The 17,442-nt window shown below is 43.0% G+C and overlaps 1 protein-coding gene across 1 annotated transcript in view; it reads left to right on the forward strand.

Annotated features, from left to right (window-relative positions):
* FBRSL1 (fibrosin-like 1) overlaps positions 1-17,442 on the forward strand; it is a 408,510-nt gene that overhangs the window by 212,884 nt on the left and 178,184 nt on the right. Inside the window, exon 4 of the mRNA XM_009335297.1 lies at positions 9,767-9,796. Within this exon, the coding sequence (XP_009333572.1) occupies positions 9,767-9,796 (30 nt within the window). The remainder of the gene's footprint in view (positions 1-9,766; positions 9,797-17,442) is intronic.

The raw sequence follows: 17,442 nt of genomic DNA on the forward strand, positions 1-17,442 counted from the left end.
TTGCTCACCACCCGCCGACCGATGCCCAGCCAGTCCCCAAGCAGCGGTCACCCCACCCCCGGCCAACTCCCCCCAGTTTATGTGCTGAGCATGACGTCCCATGGTATGGAATGTCCCTCTGGCCAGTTGGGGTCAGCTGTCCTGGCTGTGCCCCCTCCCAGCTTCTTGTGCACCTCCAGCCTGCTCAGTCGGTAGAGCAGGGGAAGCTGAGAAGTCCTTGACCAGGGTAAGCACTGCTCAGCAACAACCAAAACATCGGTGTGTTATCAACATGATTCTCATCCTAAATCCAACACACAGCACTGTACCAGCTACTAGGAACGAAATTAACTCTATCCCAGCCAAAAGCAGGACACCCTTGGTATAATCCTAGGCGTTACAAGTGAAAATGATGTCCTGCATTGTCTGATCTCTCTCTTTCTTGACAAATATGGGCTGAAGTTAAGCATAAGATTGTATGTATGCAGCTGGCTGTCTGGGTTTCCCAAAGCATCCGTCCCAAGGCTACCAAAATTCTGCAACTGTGGATATAATGAGTCAATCACGATCAGTAAATTGACTTCAAGGCAGCTTTATCAACCTACCATTAAATACTTAGAATGAGTCCAAATAGTGAGAGAGAGGGAGAGAGAGAGATTATGTATTGAAAGAGATATATATTATGTGGAGATAGATAGATCTACTTTTTTCTAACCATAGAATAGAATAGATAGATTCTTGAAAGGACATCATTAAATCATCCAAAAATTATGTAAAAGCATTATACTGGTGTATTAAGGCCTAAAGTAGGAGGTGTAATATGGTAAACCAGCGAGAAAAGCCTCTCTTGAATGTGGTACAAACATTGCTGTGTAGATGGCATTGGATGCTGACTTTTCTGTTTTTAATCAAGATGCCTTTATTAAACACTTACGGAGCAACGTTCATCTGTGTAGGCTCCAGTAAAAGATTGCAGGATGGAAAGGTATTTCTACCTTTCCTACAGGGGGGAAGGGCAGGGATCTGGGAAACCAAGAGAAATCTGGTGGCTCTTACAGCTTTTTCAAGATGGTCAGTCACTCTCTCCCATGAACTAGGTCATTTTTAGACTCGTCTTGAAAGTAGGCAGCTGTAGATCTTGCTTTGTAGATCTCAAGGAATAATTCGTGATTACCCCTTTTTTCCTGAAAGTGCTTTCCTGTATATAGGTGTAATAATAAAGAAACCATTTTCAGCATAAAAGATGTGCTTGTCAAACCACAGCAATGATTTTCCAGTTGCTGGCTTTTTTAGTTGTGCAGCCTTCTAATATTTCTGCTTGAATTCTTTCACGACAGAAGCAAATGAAAATTACACCGTGGTTTTTAGGTCTCTGTTCCCTGTTTTTTGCTTGTCATGTCATGAACTTCTTCGAAGCAGTGAAATGGCAGCCCATCTCCCTGAGAGCTCCAGACAGATTTCTAAAGTTGTCTTGTTAACAGCTTGTCAGAAACCTACATTTCAGTCTCGCTGAGTTTATATCATGCAAAAAAAAAAAAAAAAAAAGTTGCTGGAAATTATGATTTTTACAGGTTCTGACATTTTTCTAAAGAACTGAAATGCTCAAGGCTGCTGTCTCCCTTAACAGGCTGTGCTGTTTTGGGTAATATTCTGCGTTGCATCAACTGAACATCAGAGCAACATTCAGTTTCTTCCCTTTAACGTGTTCTTTGAATTATTTAAGGTGTTTTGATGTTGGCTAGAATTTGTAACAAAGTCCTCCAGCTTTTATCCTAAAATATCAAAAAGGTTGAGATTTTTTCTCTTCCACCACCACCCCCCCCTTCCCTAACCCGATCAGGGGACTTTCTTTTATGTTGTACAGCATGAAATGACTTAGTCAGGGTCTTCCTGATTAATTTATGAGTGCTAAGGAAAAGGGAAGGGGGGAAAAAACAGTCCTTGAGGGATTGACCCTAAGCTGCAGCAGATCAACTCAATTTTATGGAATGAAAAGAGACTTAAACAGTATTTTTAGCGTCAGTTCCTCGACCCGCAGAGGTAGGGAAGCTCCCTGCGTCTGGCAGGCTGAAGCAAGACGAGAGGTACCCATCTCTGGGCGGCTGATGGAGTGGAGTTCGGCTCTTCAGAGGCACCGGGCACTTCTAGAGTTAAAGCTGTGGCAGATTGGTGGATTAATGTGCTCTGCCTCCAGGGGACAAATGCTCTTTTTTTTTCTTTTTCCCTCCCCCTTGCTCCCTCCTTCCCTACTCTGGGCTTGCAGATGACAGCTGTTGGTCACTTAACAAAATGTCCTCTTGATTGCTGCTTCACAACAGGGGCCCCCTCAGACCAAACAGCACATAGCCCGTTCAATGCATCACTGCCCCTCAAAATTAGTTATAGTGCTCAGGGCTATTCTTGGCTGCCATAGCTAATACTCTCTTGCTGTTCTTCTCTCTCCCCCTCGCCCTCCCCCTCCGCAGACAAAGGCTCAGCCTATACATCTGTAGTGCTCATAACCTCCCCCTTCCCCCAGCCAAATGCTGAGGAGAGAAAGGGAAAGGAAAAAAAAAAAAAAATTGCTGCCCTGAGGCTCAATCTGTTTCTTACAGCTCTACCCCGGCACTTGGAAGCCTGAGCTGGTCTAGCCATAGGGAGGCCCTGACTCATTTCATCAAACTGTCAGGGAGGCAGTGGAGCTAAGAGGACTCTGCTGCCTGGGGCAAGTTCAAGTCAACATTCGATTTCCGTCCTCCCCCCGGCCCCCGCCTTTCGCTTGGACACTTTCTGTGCTCTGGATCTAAACTTCTCCCCGAGCTGCCGCAGCTCACAGCTTCTTGCCAGGAGGAAGGACTTGTGGGACCTTATAAAGGACACAGTGGCAAAATTGCTGCAATAAATCAGTGGCCCTCTGACACTTGGCGGTAGCTTAATGTTTTGGCACTTTCTTTCCTGTGTATGCCTCAAGTCCCATTAGCAGGCTTTTCTGTCAGTCTGGCTCATGATAAAACTCTCTCTTCCTATCATCTTAAGCAAGCCCCTGCAGACATGAATCCGATGCCAGACTTAATAGGAAACAACACCCTCCCCTTGCACACACAAGCGCACATCCATAGGCACTGCTGCTGCTGTGAGCTGCTCCCGGGAAGTTAGCTCAGAGGACAGGGAGAGGGGGGAGGGCTCTTAAAAATAGGCTTGATTTTACTTCTTCCTTTAAAAGAAACATTAACAAACTGGGATTTAAGCCTAATGCTTCCCCGAGCCTCTCTATTAAAAGAAAATTCAGTAACTAAATATGGTTGGAAATAATAAGATAGCAGTAACACGGCCCTCCTCTGGGACTGTGTCAGCGGGTGTGCAAGCTCTGTAGGTATCTACGCTGTTCATATATTCTATGCAACTTTTTACATACATATCCTACCCTGCCAGTTTGCATTGTAATATTATAGACTGTATATTTATTATTTTTGCCTCCTCTTCTTTCAGCCATAAACTTCCCCAGACAATTTTAGTTGCAGGTAGACTGGTTAGATTACTTGTCCCTCTGGGCTGGGATCTGTTTTTTCACACGGCTAGCTTAGATGCCTATCTTTGCTTAATCATAATATAAATAATATCTGTAGCTATGTGTGTTTGTGTGCAAAGAAAAAACAAGCCGTCCTGTCAGCTGTTTGGGCAGAAACCTGTAATTTCTGTGCTGTATAGCGTCTGGCACAACAGGGCCCTATACCCTTGAGGCTGTGTAGGCACGACCTAGATCATAAACCTCTGGGTTTGGGTGGAATAGGAGATACCACGTTCATGTGAATAAGCTGAGGTGACTTCTGTGCAGTTCTCAAAAGCTTGGAGGATGTGGCCCCATTTCAGATAAGAGTGTTTCTCTGCACCTAACCGATGACATAACACCCAAGTGTTGCCAATCTTGTTGCAGTCTTGCGAGACTTGGGTTGATTTTGTTTTCGTTTCTTGGAGCTCTCGTTCCTGGCATGAGGCAGTTTATGTGAGTATCTGATTTCATGTTAATCAATGTAGCGCTTTTATTATGTGAAGAAAAACTGGGTGATCTGGAAGTTAAAACGTTGGGGGTAAGAAAAGGATGTTTTCATGGTTCTTAAACTCAGTGGAAAACATCCAGAATCACAGTACGAACAATTTTAATACAGATTGCAAGGAGCCCGGTGCCAGTGGAGGTGTCCCAGAGCACAGAGCCTACATGCTGCTTCTGCGGCTGCTGCTTTTTTGAAAAAATCTATGCGTAGCTCATTCCTGGCCTGCTCCCCTTCTGCACTCAAAAAACTTAAACTTATGTGGCTAAAACCCTGTGCAGCTGCGCTAATTGCCTGAATGCTGTGGTAGAGCCAGCAGTGACATTACTGAACACCTCTGACTCGAGGTCCACCAGAAGACCTTTGTAGTGGAGATCTAGCTTTATGTGCAGTGACACAAACCTCTGCGCTATCCACTGCTGTTACGTGGAGTGATCTGATTTATGCTTGTATGTCATGTGAACCACAGCGGGTAATGTTCCTATTTCCCGTTTCAACCTTAGCTTGTTTGAGATGAGGGAGGGGTTAGAGGTTTATTTTATTTAGTTCAGTGCAGGCAGGTGTGCTACTGGTGGCATCTACGTCTCCGCGGTAAGAGAAGGCCCTTCTCCAAATACGCCGTTGCCTGTGTTTTACAGTAGCCACAAGTCCATCTTTCTCCCCTGTTGAGGTGATTTGTACAAGCAAATGCTGGAACACATCGTAACTCTTTGCCTGGTGGGAAAGGCATGATGGAGGGGGGTCTTGAAATGTGAATTTCCACCTCAGCCGTCAAAAAAAAAAGAAGCCACAGAGCCTGGTCTACTCATGATGAATGGGAGCTCTGTTTCTGATTCCTCCGGTCTTTTGGGTGCAACAGGGGAACAGATGGGGCAGAGGGAACGGTGGAGTTGCTGCAGTTGCTTAGGTGGAGGTTAGGAAAGCACCAGCTTTTCTTACTGTTTCACTCCCCACTTCATCTGGAGCCTGAACCTTCACCCAGAGCACAGTCGGTTGGCAGCAGCCACCAGGCTGTGCCCCGGCCTGGTGAACCCACGGCAGGTTTGGCAGAGTCTTTTTGGCGCTGGGTCTTCACGGGTGGAGGGCCCACGTCTGCAAAACTTGCATCCTCCTCTGTGGGGCAGAAGGGAGAAGGAGGAGGGAGGGGCAAGGCTTTTTTACAGCGCACTGAGCCGATTCTACCTGAATTATGTGGTGTTTCTGCTTCACTTTACCTCACGGGAGGCTTTTTCTGACTGGAATCTGTCACTGCAAGAAATTGTTTCCCAAAAGCGGCACAATTAGGGGTCGGCTTTGCAAACATTCTTGGTGGAATTGAGAGGCAATTGGCACAACCCAGTGAATAATCCTTTTAGCAGCCTTTATGAACCCAGCACAATGGCTGTTTACAGTTTCCCTTATAGACCAGGAGTGTTAACAGACCTTTAGAAAACTCCAGGTAATTGAAGCTTTTGTCTTTCAATGAGCCCCCGTAGCTGTCAACAGTTGCCATTCTCCACGTTTTCTTTAACTTTTTTGTTTTGACAAGGGCTTTTGTCCCTCCGACAGCGGCTGCGTGGGAGGTGAGCACCGGCGGGGCGGCGGAGGAGCCGGCGCAGCCTTGGCCTGCTCCGCCTTCGCAGGGGAGCGCCACGGGCCTCCTCCTCGCCAGGCCAGAGTAAGTTGTCTTTTAAGACACAGAAAATCCTCTGGGTCAAACCAAAGTTTCCCCTATGACTTCATTATGCATTTAAACGTCCCGGCAGTGCAACGCGCCAGCCTCGGTCTCTCTTTGTCGACCCAGGGCTTTGCAGGGGCGGGCAGCGGAGGCGAGGAGGCTGGAGAAGAGCAGGTGCGTGGAGACTGAAGGCTGTTACCACAGAAACTGAACCAGCCCATTGAAATCGTGTTTTTTAACACACACCCCCCCGAAGGGAAGGGGTCACCAGCGGTTCTGTTTTTCGCAGATCTCTCCGGGTGGGTTTGGTTTTGCTGTCGTTGGTTTTTTCGGTGCTTGTTGCGTGTTCAGCAGCCTGTGGGTTCCTGTTTCTCGATGTGAATGTGGGAGCCTGTTTCTTTAAAATAAAAAGAAGAAAACCTATGTGAGTTCTGAAGCTTGGGGGTTTTTTTCCACCACAGCTGGCTGTATTTTCTTCAGGAGTCAGTGGGAGATTAACATGGGTTGGTAGCCATGAGTCTCAAGCTCTCCATTTTCCAGGAATGCTGTATGTTAAGCAGAAGTCCAAATTTTATAAATAATGGTGTGTTAATTCTTCTCCCCCGATATCTCATCATGTAGACTGCTTAGTAGCTTTGGGTCAATTTGGGACTTCATTCTCATGTGGATTAAGATGTGGTATTTTGGTGGTTTAAAAGCGGTGGGAATCGCTACAGGGACAGTTTGTGTGCATGAGTGAGTCCTACGTGGCTGGGAGAGGTGGGAGAAGACAGCTATTTCATAAGGCAAACAAGAAATTACACAACTTGCGGTCAGAAATACAGTTTTTAAAGCACCCGTCTTGCAGTCGCAGCCGTACGGTGGGCTCTGTGTCCGCACAGAGCCGCATTCGCGTGTGGATCTGCATCCACAGCCCCGCTGGCTTCTTCAGTTGCAAGACTGATGCGGTCATGATTAAAGTAAGGAAGATGTAAGCTAAAATGAAACAAAATTCTTCGCTGTCCTTTCCATTTTAAAAACAATTAATTATGGAGTATTTACAGATCCTGAATGGGGAAAAATGTATCCTCAGAGAGCAGATGTTTGCTTCATTCATATGTCTGTTTATAAAATTTAGCATGTGGATTTGATGGTTCACTGGCTTTTTGCAACTTTCACTTATCCACATGAGACAAAGTTGCATATTGGTACAAAGCAAAATTAGGCATCTAAATAAAGCAATTCTGCACCTTTTAGTAATGCAAACCATCTGTAATAGGTTTTTATACTCATTATAGGCATACAAATTTTTGAGGTCAAATCTGTTTTCAACAAGAAAAAGCCTTGTCCTCTTTTTTTAAAATATCATAATGCAGTAAGAAATAGGAAGACAAGTTTTGTTACAAAAACAGAGAGCAAGACTAAAATACTACATTGTATTTGAATAATAATGGTTACTAAAGTTCCCCAAAATTGTTTACATCTGCTCTCAAATATTTTTAAGCTAAATTTATTAAGGTTTACAATACAGCAGTTTTATTAAACCAGGGCTCATAGGCAACAGCATCTGACTTTTAATGATCATTTTGAATGTTTTCTAGTCAATATATTTCTGAGTTTAATTTATTTGATTTTTTTATTACTTCCGTGTATCATTCTTTAAGTCCCTGTAAGAATTAAAATTTGTATTGGTGTTGCCTAAGCATACAATTTTAAGCAACACAGGGCTGAGTGTACTAATTTTTATGCCACTTTTGTAATGGGTGTAATTCCATTGTAACATGCTTTAGTCTGAACTGTGCAGGTTGAATCACATCATCAAAATATTCTGCCTCTAAAATGTGAGTGTGCGGGTTGAATGAGCACAATGATTAAAACAGTTACTTAGGCTACTTCAGCGTAGACCAGGTTTAAAAGGTAAAATAACGTGGTCTTCGTGACCCACTCAGTTATGTTAGTAGTCTGGGGGAATGCACACTCCCTGCAGCATTGTGACTTGATTTCAGCCCCCGGGTGGAGGTGAAAGGCTTCCCTCGAGTCAGCTGGCATTTCTCAAGAGCATGTAAATAATAACAAGTGTACTGCTGTGACTGCATCTTCCCCCATCCCCACCTTGTTTTTGATGAATGTGTTGCTTTGTCAGCATGAATTAGCACTGTCTTGAGCAAGCACAAATGCAGCAGGTACTGAGGCAGCCTTTGCCCGGCAAACCTGTTTCAGCGTGTCTCACTGGTGATGGACAATTAGTCCCATTCCAGGCCCAGAGCAGAGACTTCTAGTTGTTCGTGGTTACGTGGCATGGGTTTGGGAGAGTCGGCAAATGGCTGCTGCTGATGATTTATCAGGACTGATTTTACTTTTGATCTGAATGTCTGGTTTGTGAAAAGCCAGAAACTCTGTTTCCTATAATAATTTCCATAAAGCCCAGTGATGGAATAAAAGTCCCCCAGAAAGGCACAAACAGCTTACGGGAAGGTATTTGCTAAAGGCGTGGCTATCATGTTCTTATCTTCCATGCACAAAGTAATTGGTTAGGGCTTAATGCAGTCTGCTGGCATTACACTGGTTATTCTCACAGGACTTGCCCACCCACTGCTCCCCGGCCCCTGCAGAGCAGTGTCCTGCCTTCCTGTAATTTCTTCCATTTTTGCTTCAGGTTCTTTTTTTCCCAGAATGGTTACAGATACAATTAGATCTGCGTGCATCCTTCTAAACAGTTGGATTTCTCTGTGAAAAACGTGCTGTGGATCAGGTGGGGCAGTGTAAAATGGTTTCATTTTGAAAGAAAAAGGGTTCTGCTTAGTCAAGACTATAGAAAAACAGGTTCCTTAAACCACGCGTTTCCACTGCAGTTAAATGGAAACAAGGAGTCAGCGGGGAAGCTGAGCAGTCTTCACTGCAGAATCACTGTGGGACAGCCCTCTGCTGTATCGTGGTTCTTCGTGTGCTCGGTGTGTTTCAGAGAATTTAAGAGTAAAAGGTTCCTCAAGTGTTTGGGGTCAACCATTTTGTGTGCCAAATAGAAGAAAAAGAGATTAAATAGTCTCCCAAAAATCTGCAGAAAACTAAGAATGTAACAGCTGCAATTTCTGCTTTGTAACTTTAGGATAAAAGGGTGTCACAGGAAAGATCCCCCTTCCCCGCTCTGTGAGGAGCAGGAGGAGCTGGACAAAATGACCAAACAGATCTATTCCTCCTTCTACATTCGTGACACCGAAGCATGTGCATTCTCATGGGCCATTTCCACATTTGTAGCTTGTCATTGCTGGCCTGCAGAGTCCCCTCTTGTTGAGCCAGTGAACTCAATAGGGTGCTGCCAGTTCTGGAAACCCAGCCGGACCATCCCCATCAGCGGCTGGCTGAAGGAGAAAATTCCCCTTGGGCACAAAAGCTGTGAAACGCACCGGCCACTTTCTGTCAGTATAACAGACACCAAGAGATTTATTTTTGTTCCCGATTGTAAATCTTTCTCAGTTCCAGCCAACAAGATGTGCGTGTCCTGAAATGTTCGGTGCTCAACTTATCTTTCCATCATTTGTGCTGTGAAAATAGAGCATTTCATTTTCAGAGGCTGTAAGAGATTACACTCTAAAACTCTTTAAGTAAACACTTCCTCCTGGGATCATGATCTCATTCAAACTAAAAAATGTACCAGAATTTATGATGTATTTTAATTACTATTCTTGGTACCACTCATTAAATTAGAAATTGATTGCCAGTTTCACAGTTTCCTTGTTAGATGACAAAGTGCTTATCAAGGTGAAGCAATGCAAAACTGTTACTATATATTCCACAATTTGGGATGATAAAAAGGCATGCTTTTTGTTGTGGTATTCATGTTACAGTTGTTATTATAATGCTTCGCCGATTGTCTTATTTGTTTAAAGTTCCCTTTCCCCCGTCCAAGTAAGAGTATACCATATTTTTGTATAAGAAGAGAGAAATTGGCTTTGTCTGGTTTATGCTAGCAATCTAAAAGGCATTACTGCAAACATCGAAAGTGTGTTTCATTGAACTGAGAACATCATAAACAGCTATCCTAAAGATTTAAGAGGATGATGCAAAAGATCCCTGTACGTAAAGGTGTTTCTCAAAATCTTTTTTTTCTCTCTCTAATCCACAGTGTGACAGCGAGAGTGATATTGACGATAAGGTAAGACTGAATTTTCTTCTTTCATGTGCCTTACTAGCTTGGCAATTCCCTCATAGTCAAAATAAGAATGAATTTGAAAATAATATTTTTCCTCCAGTCTTCATGTCAGATTTAAAAATATCTATAATTGACTGAAAGAATATTGGAGCAGGTACTCTGTGATCCTCACTAGTTTTTGTTTACAGAAAAGAAACTTCCATTAACATAATAGCCTTTCTTGATTATTATGTGAGCATTTGGTGAGACCTGAGTCAGAGTGTTAGTGCTGTTTCAGAGGAAGTCACCTCTGATAACTTGTCAGGAGCCCATATTTTATTTATAGTAACCTTTGAAGATGTCAATTTTGTAATCCGTTTAGAAGATGGGACAACTGGTACCTACCCTCAAAGGCAGTGTGGTAACTGTCAAGGAGTGTTTTGTCATGTTGCATGCATATTTATCACAGAGCAATGATTTTTCTGACCTTCTTTTGGATACAGAGGTTGGTCATTGAAGGGTTGTAGTTGTGTGTTTCTGTATAGGGATTTCTTGTTTCACCTTTGCAAGGAAAACAGAGAAGTCCCGATACGCAGCGACAGTTGCACCATGCTTTTAAGCATCAAATGTATAAAAGACTTGAGCATCCCTTGCTGACTTCTCTTCTGGCAGAGCAAACTTGGCAGTCTCAGGTTAGATCTTCATCAAACTTTTATTACATTTTGGCTGTCCAGTCTCTTGCATTCATTCATGAGAAGCTGTGGCACGGAGGTTTCTGCTGGATCAGCATTACCAAAGTAAAGGCTGACTTCAGATAGCCCTGTCTCCTTGGCAGCGCACTTGGCTGCAGCCATACATCGGAGGTTACCATGAGTTCAGGAGACTACACTAAAAGCTTCTTCTGGTTAAGTTTTTTTTCTTTTTTTTAATATTGTTAGAGCTTGGGAAGCATTAAGGTTTCTTCAACTTCTTCTTTTAAAAATCCCATCAGATACCAAATATCCCTGGACTATGGCAAAAGCTGTGTTTTGGGATGAAGGCTTGACTGAAGAGAAACATTGAAATCATAAATGTTGAATGAAAGATACTGTATATTTTATTTTATTTTATTTTCTATATGTGTATGTATGTATAAAGTCACTCCCTGAAACCACCCCCACCCCCTGAGTTCTGTTTCTTACAAGGTTACTCAGCAGCAGAGCTGATGGCAGGGGTGGTGAGGGTGAAAAATTATTCCCTAAAAGCTTAGTTACCATGGGGTTAAAGCATTTCTTAGACTGCCCAATCAAAGAAAGTAAAAGCAATCACTTAGAAAACTGTTTAAAGATCTGCCAGTCAAACCTCAGATGAAGTTGTAAGTGACATGTAGTTTTATTATACAGCTATGCTATTAATGATTATCTAAATTACACTGGTAGACCCAGCGAGCGGCATTACATCTGAGACTGACGTTTGTTAGATTAGGTTTGACTTCACCTTGTAGAGAAGAAATTGAAATCTGAACAACATTGATTAGCTTTCAGAATGTGGGATCTGAGGTTACCTTCAGAGGAAGCTGCATTGTGTTTGGCTGGTAACTTACTGTCCTTTACAGCAAATGAAAGGCTATTACAGTGCTCCTTACCATTAATATGGCATTTCTTTACATATCTGTAACTGTAATTTGACCTTCTAGGCTCACATATTTCCCAGCTACCTTCTCCTTAAGGTGACTCCACCTTAATAATAACACTTCTTTTCTTCATAAGGAGAGCAGCACAAGATCATCATCTTTCTATCTCTTGCCTGATCTATAGAGACATGAGACATGACATCGGTTCTATTAAATAGGTCTCTGGAATAAAGTAGGGTTGCTTTTCTTGTCAGCAAAGATGTGTGCACATGCATCTCACAAACTCACCAAAGTTGAAGTGAAGAGGCTTCAAACCTTTCCTGGGGATAATGTAAATGCAACATTGCCTTCCAGTTGGGGAACGCAAGGGCAGCCTGGTGCTCTCTGTTGATACCTGACATACTATACTCCCCTGGAAACACATTCAGTATTTGTCTAAAACTTAACCTGGCTGATGCAACAAGGAACTATAAAAATATTGGCATGAATGTCCTGAGGGATTACACTGAAGAGTGTTTTTCCCCCTTCCATGTGTTGGAAAAATGTATCTTCTAATAATGCTCTCCGGCTATTGCAGCCAGATGGAGTATTCGACATACTGTCTAGCCCAGCGTCAGGCTTCCCAAATTACATGATGGGTCGGCTTCATTTCACAGCGCTACAGAACAATCCTGCTTTCCTGCTTGGTCAGCAAGAAGCAGCTTTGTCTAGGTACACCTACGCGCGCTGGCACTAATGAAGGGCAGGGCAGGAATTACTAATGTACTTTTGATTTGCATAACACTTTTTGTTAGTCATAAACAGCGGATCACTGTCGTCTGTATATAACTCATGAGGAAAGCAGACAAAAAAAGAAGTTCATGTACAAGTATCAACTGAGTCAGTGATAGAGCTAGAAGCAAAACTGAAATTTTCCACCTCCTACTTCTCTCTCTGTACCATGCTACTAATTATCCACTATTTGTTTCGTTCATAGGTATATGGACTATTGAGCTCTTAATGTTTTAAAACATAGACGTTAGAGTAAAATTAAGGCTTTACCCTCACTGCATTGATAAATATAAACACACTCCTGGTGGTTTTGGTTTTTTCCCTGTGCGGTGTTGTGCAGGACTCCAGGGGAGAAAAGTAATTGAGCGTAGTCAGTCATACATACAGTATACCAGAATCGAGGAGCCATTACTTTAGTGCGAGGTACAGTTTCACAGCAGATTGTGAGAGTGTTTCCAAACAGTGCGCTGCTGTTTTTAATAATCGGAGAACAGGAGCTCAAGGCTGGGGACTTGTCCATCCCATCTACTTTCTGAGAACTGTCTCTGGCCAAGTATAGCCTTTCACTTCTGCATCACTGCTGAAATCTCAAAGGAAGTAAGTGGGATGATACTTTCTCACACCTATCATTCTGTCATCACATGCTTCTTGAACTGTTCGAAATACCCAAACTAATAAAGTGAGCTGTCCAGCCATTTAACCAAGCGAGAAACTTAGCAAATCATGCGTTCCCAGAGATGGAAATGCAAATCCTGTTTCTGTTACTGTATGTTCATTGAAGGACATCGGTTTGGACTCTGCAACTGTTAGGAGAATTGCAGGGTTGTTTGCTGAAGCTGTGGAAATGATACTGTGCTTTTTGTGAGGTAGGAGGGAGAGAAAGGGAGTTAGTCTGATAATCGTATTACACTATCTCCACACTGTGCAATAGCTACGATGTGAGGCTCACGGTCCATAAACATTGTTACTGAAAATATATACTTCCTTTAATAGCAACAACAGCATTAACAGATAGCAATTACCCTTCATTTTCAGGAACTATAAAGTCTCCATTAATTCAAGATTTATGTAGTTATAGCATTTAGCACAGGAATAACACCACAGAGAATTGGTTTATACACATGTAATGAGAGAGCTTATGGCATACTTTAGTGAACATTAACATAATAGAGTAATATAAACCATCAACAGTTCCACTTATTGTCTCTTACCTGCTTTAGCATCACTGTGAAAAGTGGCTAGCAGCTTGGTAATGTGCTCTGTTAAATGGTGTTCTGCAGAAAGCCAAAAGTCAACTTGTGTAAAATAAGGGAATGAGTAATCTCTGCTCATTACTCCAAAATGTTGCTCTCATTTTTTTAATAACAATGTTCAAGATTGCATTAAAAAAAGCCCGTTTCTTTCTTTCAAAGTAATTCAGTGTTCATGTTCTTTCAGTCTTGGACTTCTGTCTGCTGTGTGCTAAATTGTGGGTTGTCAGCTTAATTACATGGCCCCGCAGTGTAAGCGAGCTCTCCAAATCAGGGATTAGGTATCAGGCATTCCTTCATTTAATGTGGTGCTAAGTAAGATGTACAAAAAATGACGCTGTATTTCTAAGTTGAATCGGTATTTACCGTATATTTGTTCTGTAGTTTGTGTTTTCGCTATATCAAACAACTTTTGAGACTGGTAAAGCTATATCCAAGGTGGAAGCAAAAAGTTTTGAAGTCAGGTTTGTAAAACGGTGTTTTCACACTACTTTCTGCAACAGCACAGCGAGTTTATTAGGCCTGGCTTGCGGCGATGTGAATTCAGCCTTGCCATGCTGTTGTTTGCTGTGCTAATTCCTGAGTCCCAGTAGGTGCCTGGAAGCGTGCAGCAGCACATGAGCAGGTGCAATTTAGCACTTGATACATGGGAGAAGAGCAGTAGTGGTATGATCGCTCCACCACGGGCTGGGTTCCCGTCCTGCTATGTGCCATGTAGATGCAGAACAGCTCGTGGCTTAAGGATGAGATTAGAGACAGTGAAGAGACTGAGATAAATGGGGGGACACAGTGTTAACAGCAGCACTGTTTCAGTACGTCAGCAGCCTCGTTGTTGTCCAGCTTTGGTTTTGTAGGTATTAAGGTAAAGGGGAAGGTTTTAGGAGGCATTTGAGAAGGAAAATCAGGTAGCTTTATGGCCGTGAATGGGAAGTTATTCTCTGTAGCGAAAGGCACAGTGGTAAGTAGTAGGGAGGTGCTTATTTGAAAGTTTAACGAAGGGGTAATCAAGTCAGACCAGTGAGAGATGAGAGTTTACATCGATACTGAGTGTCAGTGTCGGGAAGAAGAGGTAAGCTGTGAAAGAGTCAAAACATGAAGAGTGGTAGTTTGCAATTCGGGAAGTGGGAAGCTGTGCAGGGAGCACAGCCAAGGAATAGGAAAATGATCTTGTGGCAGCTTATTCCTTGGCACAAGGACACAGTTACATCTGCCATCACCAGAGGAAAGGATAAAATGGCGAATGAAAGGTGAAGTAGCGAGAGCTTGACCAGAAACTTAGTTGTGTGGATGAACAGAGGATGCTTATTATGTTATAGAGAAAAAGGATATACAGGACTTAAACATAGGTTGGATGTCAAGGTGTAGGGAGTGGTGTGAGTCAAAGACAGCACTGAGAACTATGGGCTTGACTGAGAGGTGGAAGTGATAAGAGTGGAAGCAATGAGGAGAGTAAACTGTGTGAAAGATCTGGGGGATGAAATTATCACTTCTGTTTCAGCTGTGTTGACCTTGAAAGGATGTCTACAAGCCCACAGGAAAAATCATAGTTTAGGCAGCAGGAGAAAGTGATGTAGCAATGAAGAGAGATCTAGGAGCCGCTCTAGTAGAAGTGATCACTCTGTGTATGTGTGTTTGTGTATGAGATTACCCAGAAATAAGATAAAGCCCCGTGGCACCAGATGAAAAAGTTCAGGGAGATGGTCTTAACACTCAGAATTACAGCAGCAGTTACAGAGGCAGGAGCAGAGTGGACAGGAGCTGCTGAAGCCCGGGGAGGGAAGAGCTGTGTCAGGTAGCTGGTGGCCAAGGAAGGTGAGGTCTAGGGAAGGGGGATTGTGAAAGACTTTGGAAGTCGAGGTGCAGTTCAGTGGGGGAGAGGAAGCCAAACTGCACAGTGCCTGTTCCCAAAGATCCTACATCGATCCAAATTTCTGTTTTGTTTCTTTCCCCCTGCTTCTCACATTTTATCTAGCAATGGAAAAAGTGGGTTCCATCTGATAAGTCTGTTGTTTCCATGAGGCTGGAAGTTTAGTTCCCACTTCAGGTAATCTGTTATTTGCTATTTTTTAAGCCTACTCAGGCCAAGGTCCCCAAATCAGTTTTGCCCGTCATTAGATTGTCCTATTCTCTGAGAAATGAAATTTGGTACTTGTCCAGCAATCCCAATTCTTACTGGTTGCAGCAGAAGGGAGAGATCAAATATGGAATTGAACGGAGGGCTTTCACATGGCAGTATTGCACTTCTGTTAGCATTACACTTCAATCTATGACAGTTCTCAGCTGTGACTAGTAACGAGAAGTCTCCATTTGCCAGTTACTTCCCAGTTGGGTTTTCAGACAGTATTTAAGTGGTCCTTTTACCCATAGTATGCTCTTGCTTACGGACAGCAACGCTGAATGCAGTTGCAGAAGCATGTGCCTGGGCTGTGTTGCAGGCTTAGCAGCATGCGGTAGTATAACATACACACCTGTGCATGCACATATGTGCACAGAATCAGTATTTCTTCTAAGGTTCATTTCTTACAGACTGAAAACCCAGTGACACGGAGTGAAAACCAGCGCGAAACCTGACTCCCGTATAATAATAGCTGGGTAAAGGTGTTTAGTTCTCTTAATGGAAGAAAGTCTCTGTTTGACAGATGACCTGCATGCTGTTATTAAAAACAGATCTGCTTTTTAAACAGTACGAAAACAGTGAATGTAAAATAACCTTGTAGCCCTTGAAAGATTCGGGTGCTATAAACAGGCAAATGGAATGTTGTTGCCAGTACAGGAAGACAAAAATTCAGCACTCAGTGAATTTCTTTTATTTCATTGTTCTCCATGAACAAATTTACCAGCAAAATAGCATCCTGCAAGGCGGCTGCATACCCATTTCACTCAGTCGCTCCTTGGGAAATGCCAGATGGGGGAGAGACTTGGCATGCCCTCGGCTTCCATCATTCTATCCACCATGTGTACGGAGCAGACACAAAGGTTCCCACTGAGACTTGGGGGAATTGAGTTAGGCCCTGTAAGCCCTTCCAGAGGGAAGAGAGACCTCCAAGTTGTCCTTCCCAACAAGAGGGTCTGCAACTCCAGTAAAAAGTATTAGAAATAATGGCCCTTCTTGACCTTTGTATCTAAGTAAAGCAAGAATGCAATTGAAAAAATTAAACAGACTCAAAGTTTCAGCACCAATGTTCTCCCCTCCTACTGAGATTTTGTGTTTTTCTTTTATCCAGGCAAAACCTCAGATTTTAAGTACATTAGTCTGTATATAACAAGCTGAGTCATCACAGTCTGTGGTGTCCATATTCATTCTTGAAAATGTAGAAAAAAAGTTTTCAGAGCAAACAATGGGAAGAGCCTTCTAGTTTGCTGACAAAAATCCATCATTAACTCACATAAAAGGACTGAAGAGATCTTATGGAGAGCTCTTGGGCAAGACAGAATAATACCAGTTCTGTCGCTGGCAGTCGGCATGTCCCTAGCTCTCTGCTTTCTCTATTGTTTAACGTCTCCCTGTTCCAGTTCCCCATCCATGAGCATTTTCTTATCTTACCAGGGACCTTGCGAAGAAACTTTTAAGACCTGAGGCAACAGGGAAGAGAGCAATCTTGTACAGCTGTCTGCCCACATCAAGAAACGCTATTATAACGTAGCCATAAATCCAAAGGGCTACCTGTGCAATGGCAGTAACTCCTTGGAAGGTGATCAGGTAGAACATAACATAGCAGGCAGGTGATAGGAATTGGCAATTGAGTTAGGCAATTCAATTAATTAAATTGAATGATTTAATTAACCATAAAGATGCCAAGAAGGTGAGAATTTTAGAGGATGCATACTCCAATAGCTGCAAGTGCAGGCCCTCATTTGGCTTGCAAAGTTTCTCATTACTGTATTCCAAAATTGGTTTGCTAGGTTAAATAATACAGAAGAACATAGCATGCAGCACTGTGTGTCCTACGCAGGTGTAAAGGATACCACTCAAGGATGGCCAAGAGTCAGCTTTGGGTTTTGTAGCTTCCCAACGGTTCTTGCCTCTGGGTCCAGTT

This window comes from Pygoscelis adeliae, unplaced genomic scaffold (assembly GCF_000699105.1).
Source record: "Pygoscelis adeliae isolate BGI_AS28 unplaced genomic scaffold, ASM69910v1 Scaffold410, whole genome shotgun sequence".
NCBI classification, from domain to species: Eukaryota; Metazoa; Chordata; class Aves; order Sphenisciformes; family Spheniscidae; genus Pygoscelis; species Pygoscelis adeliae.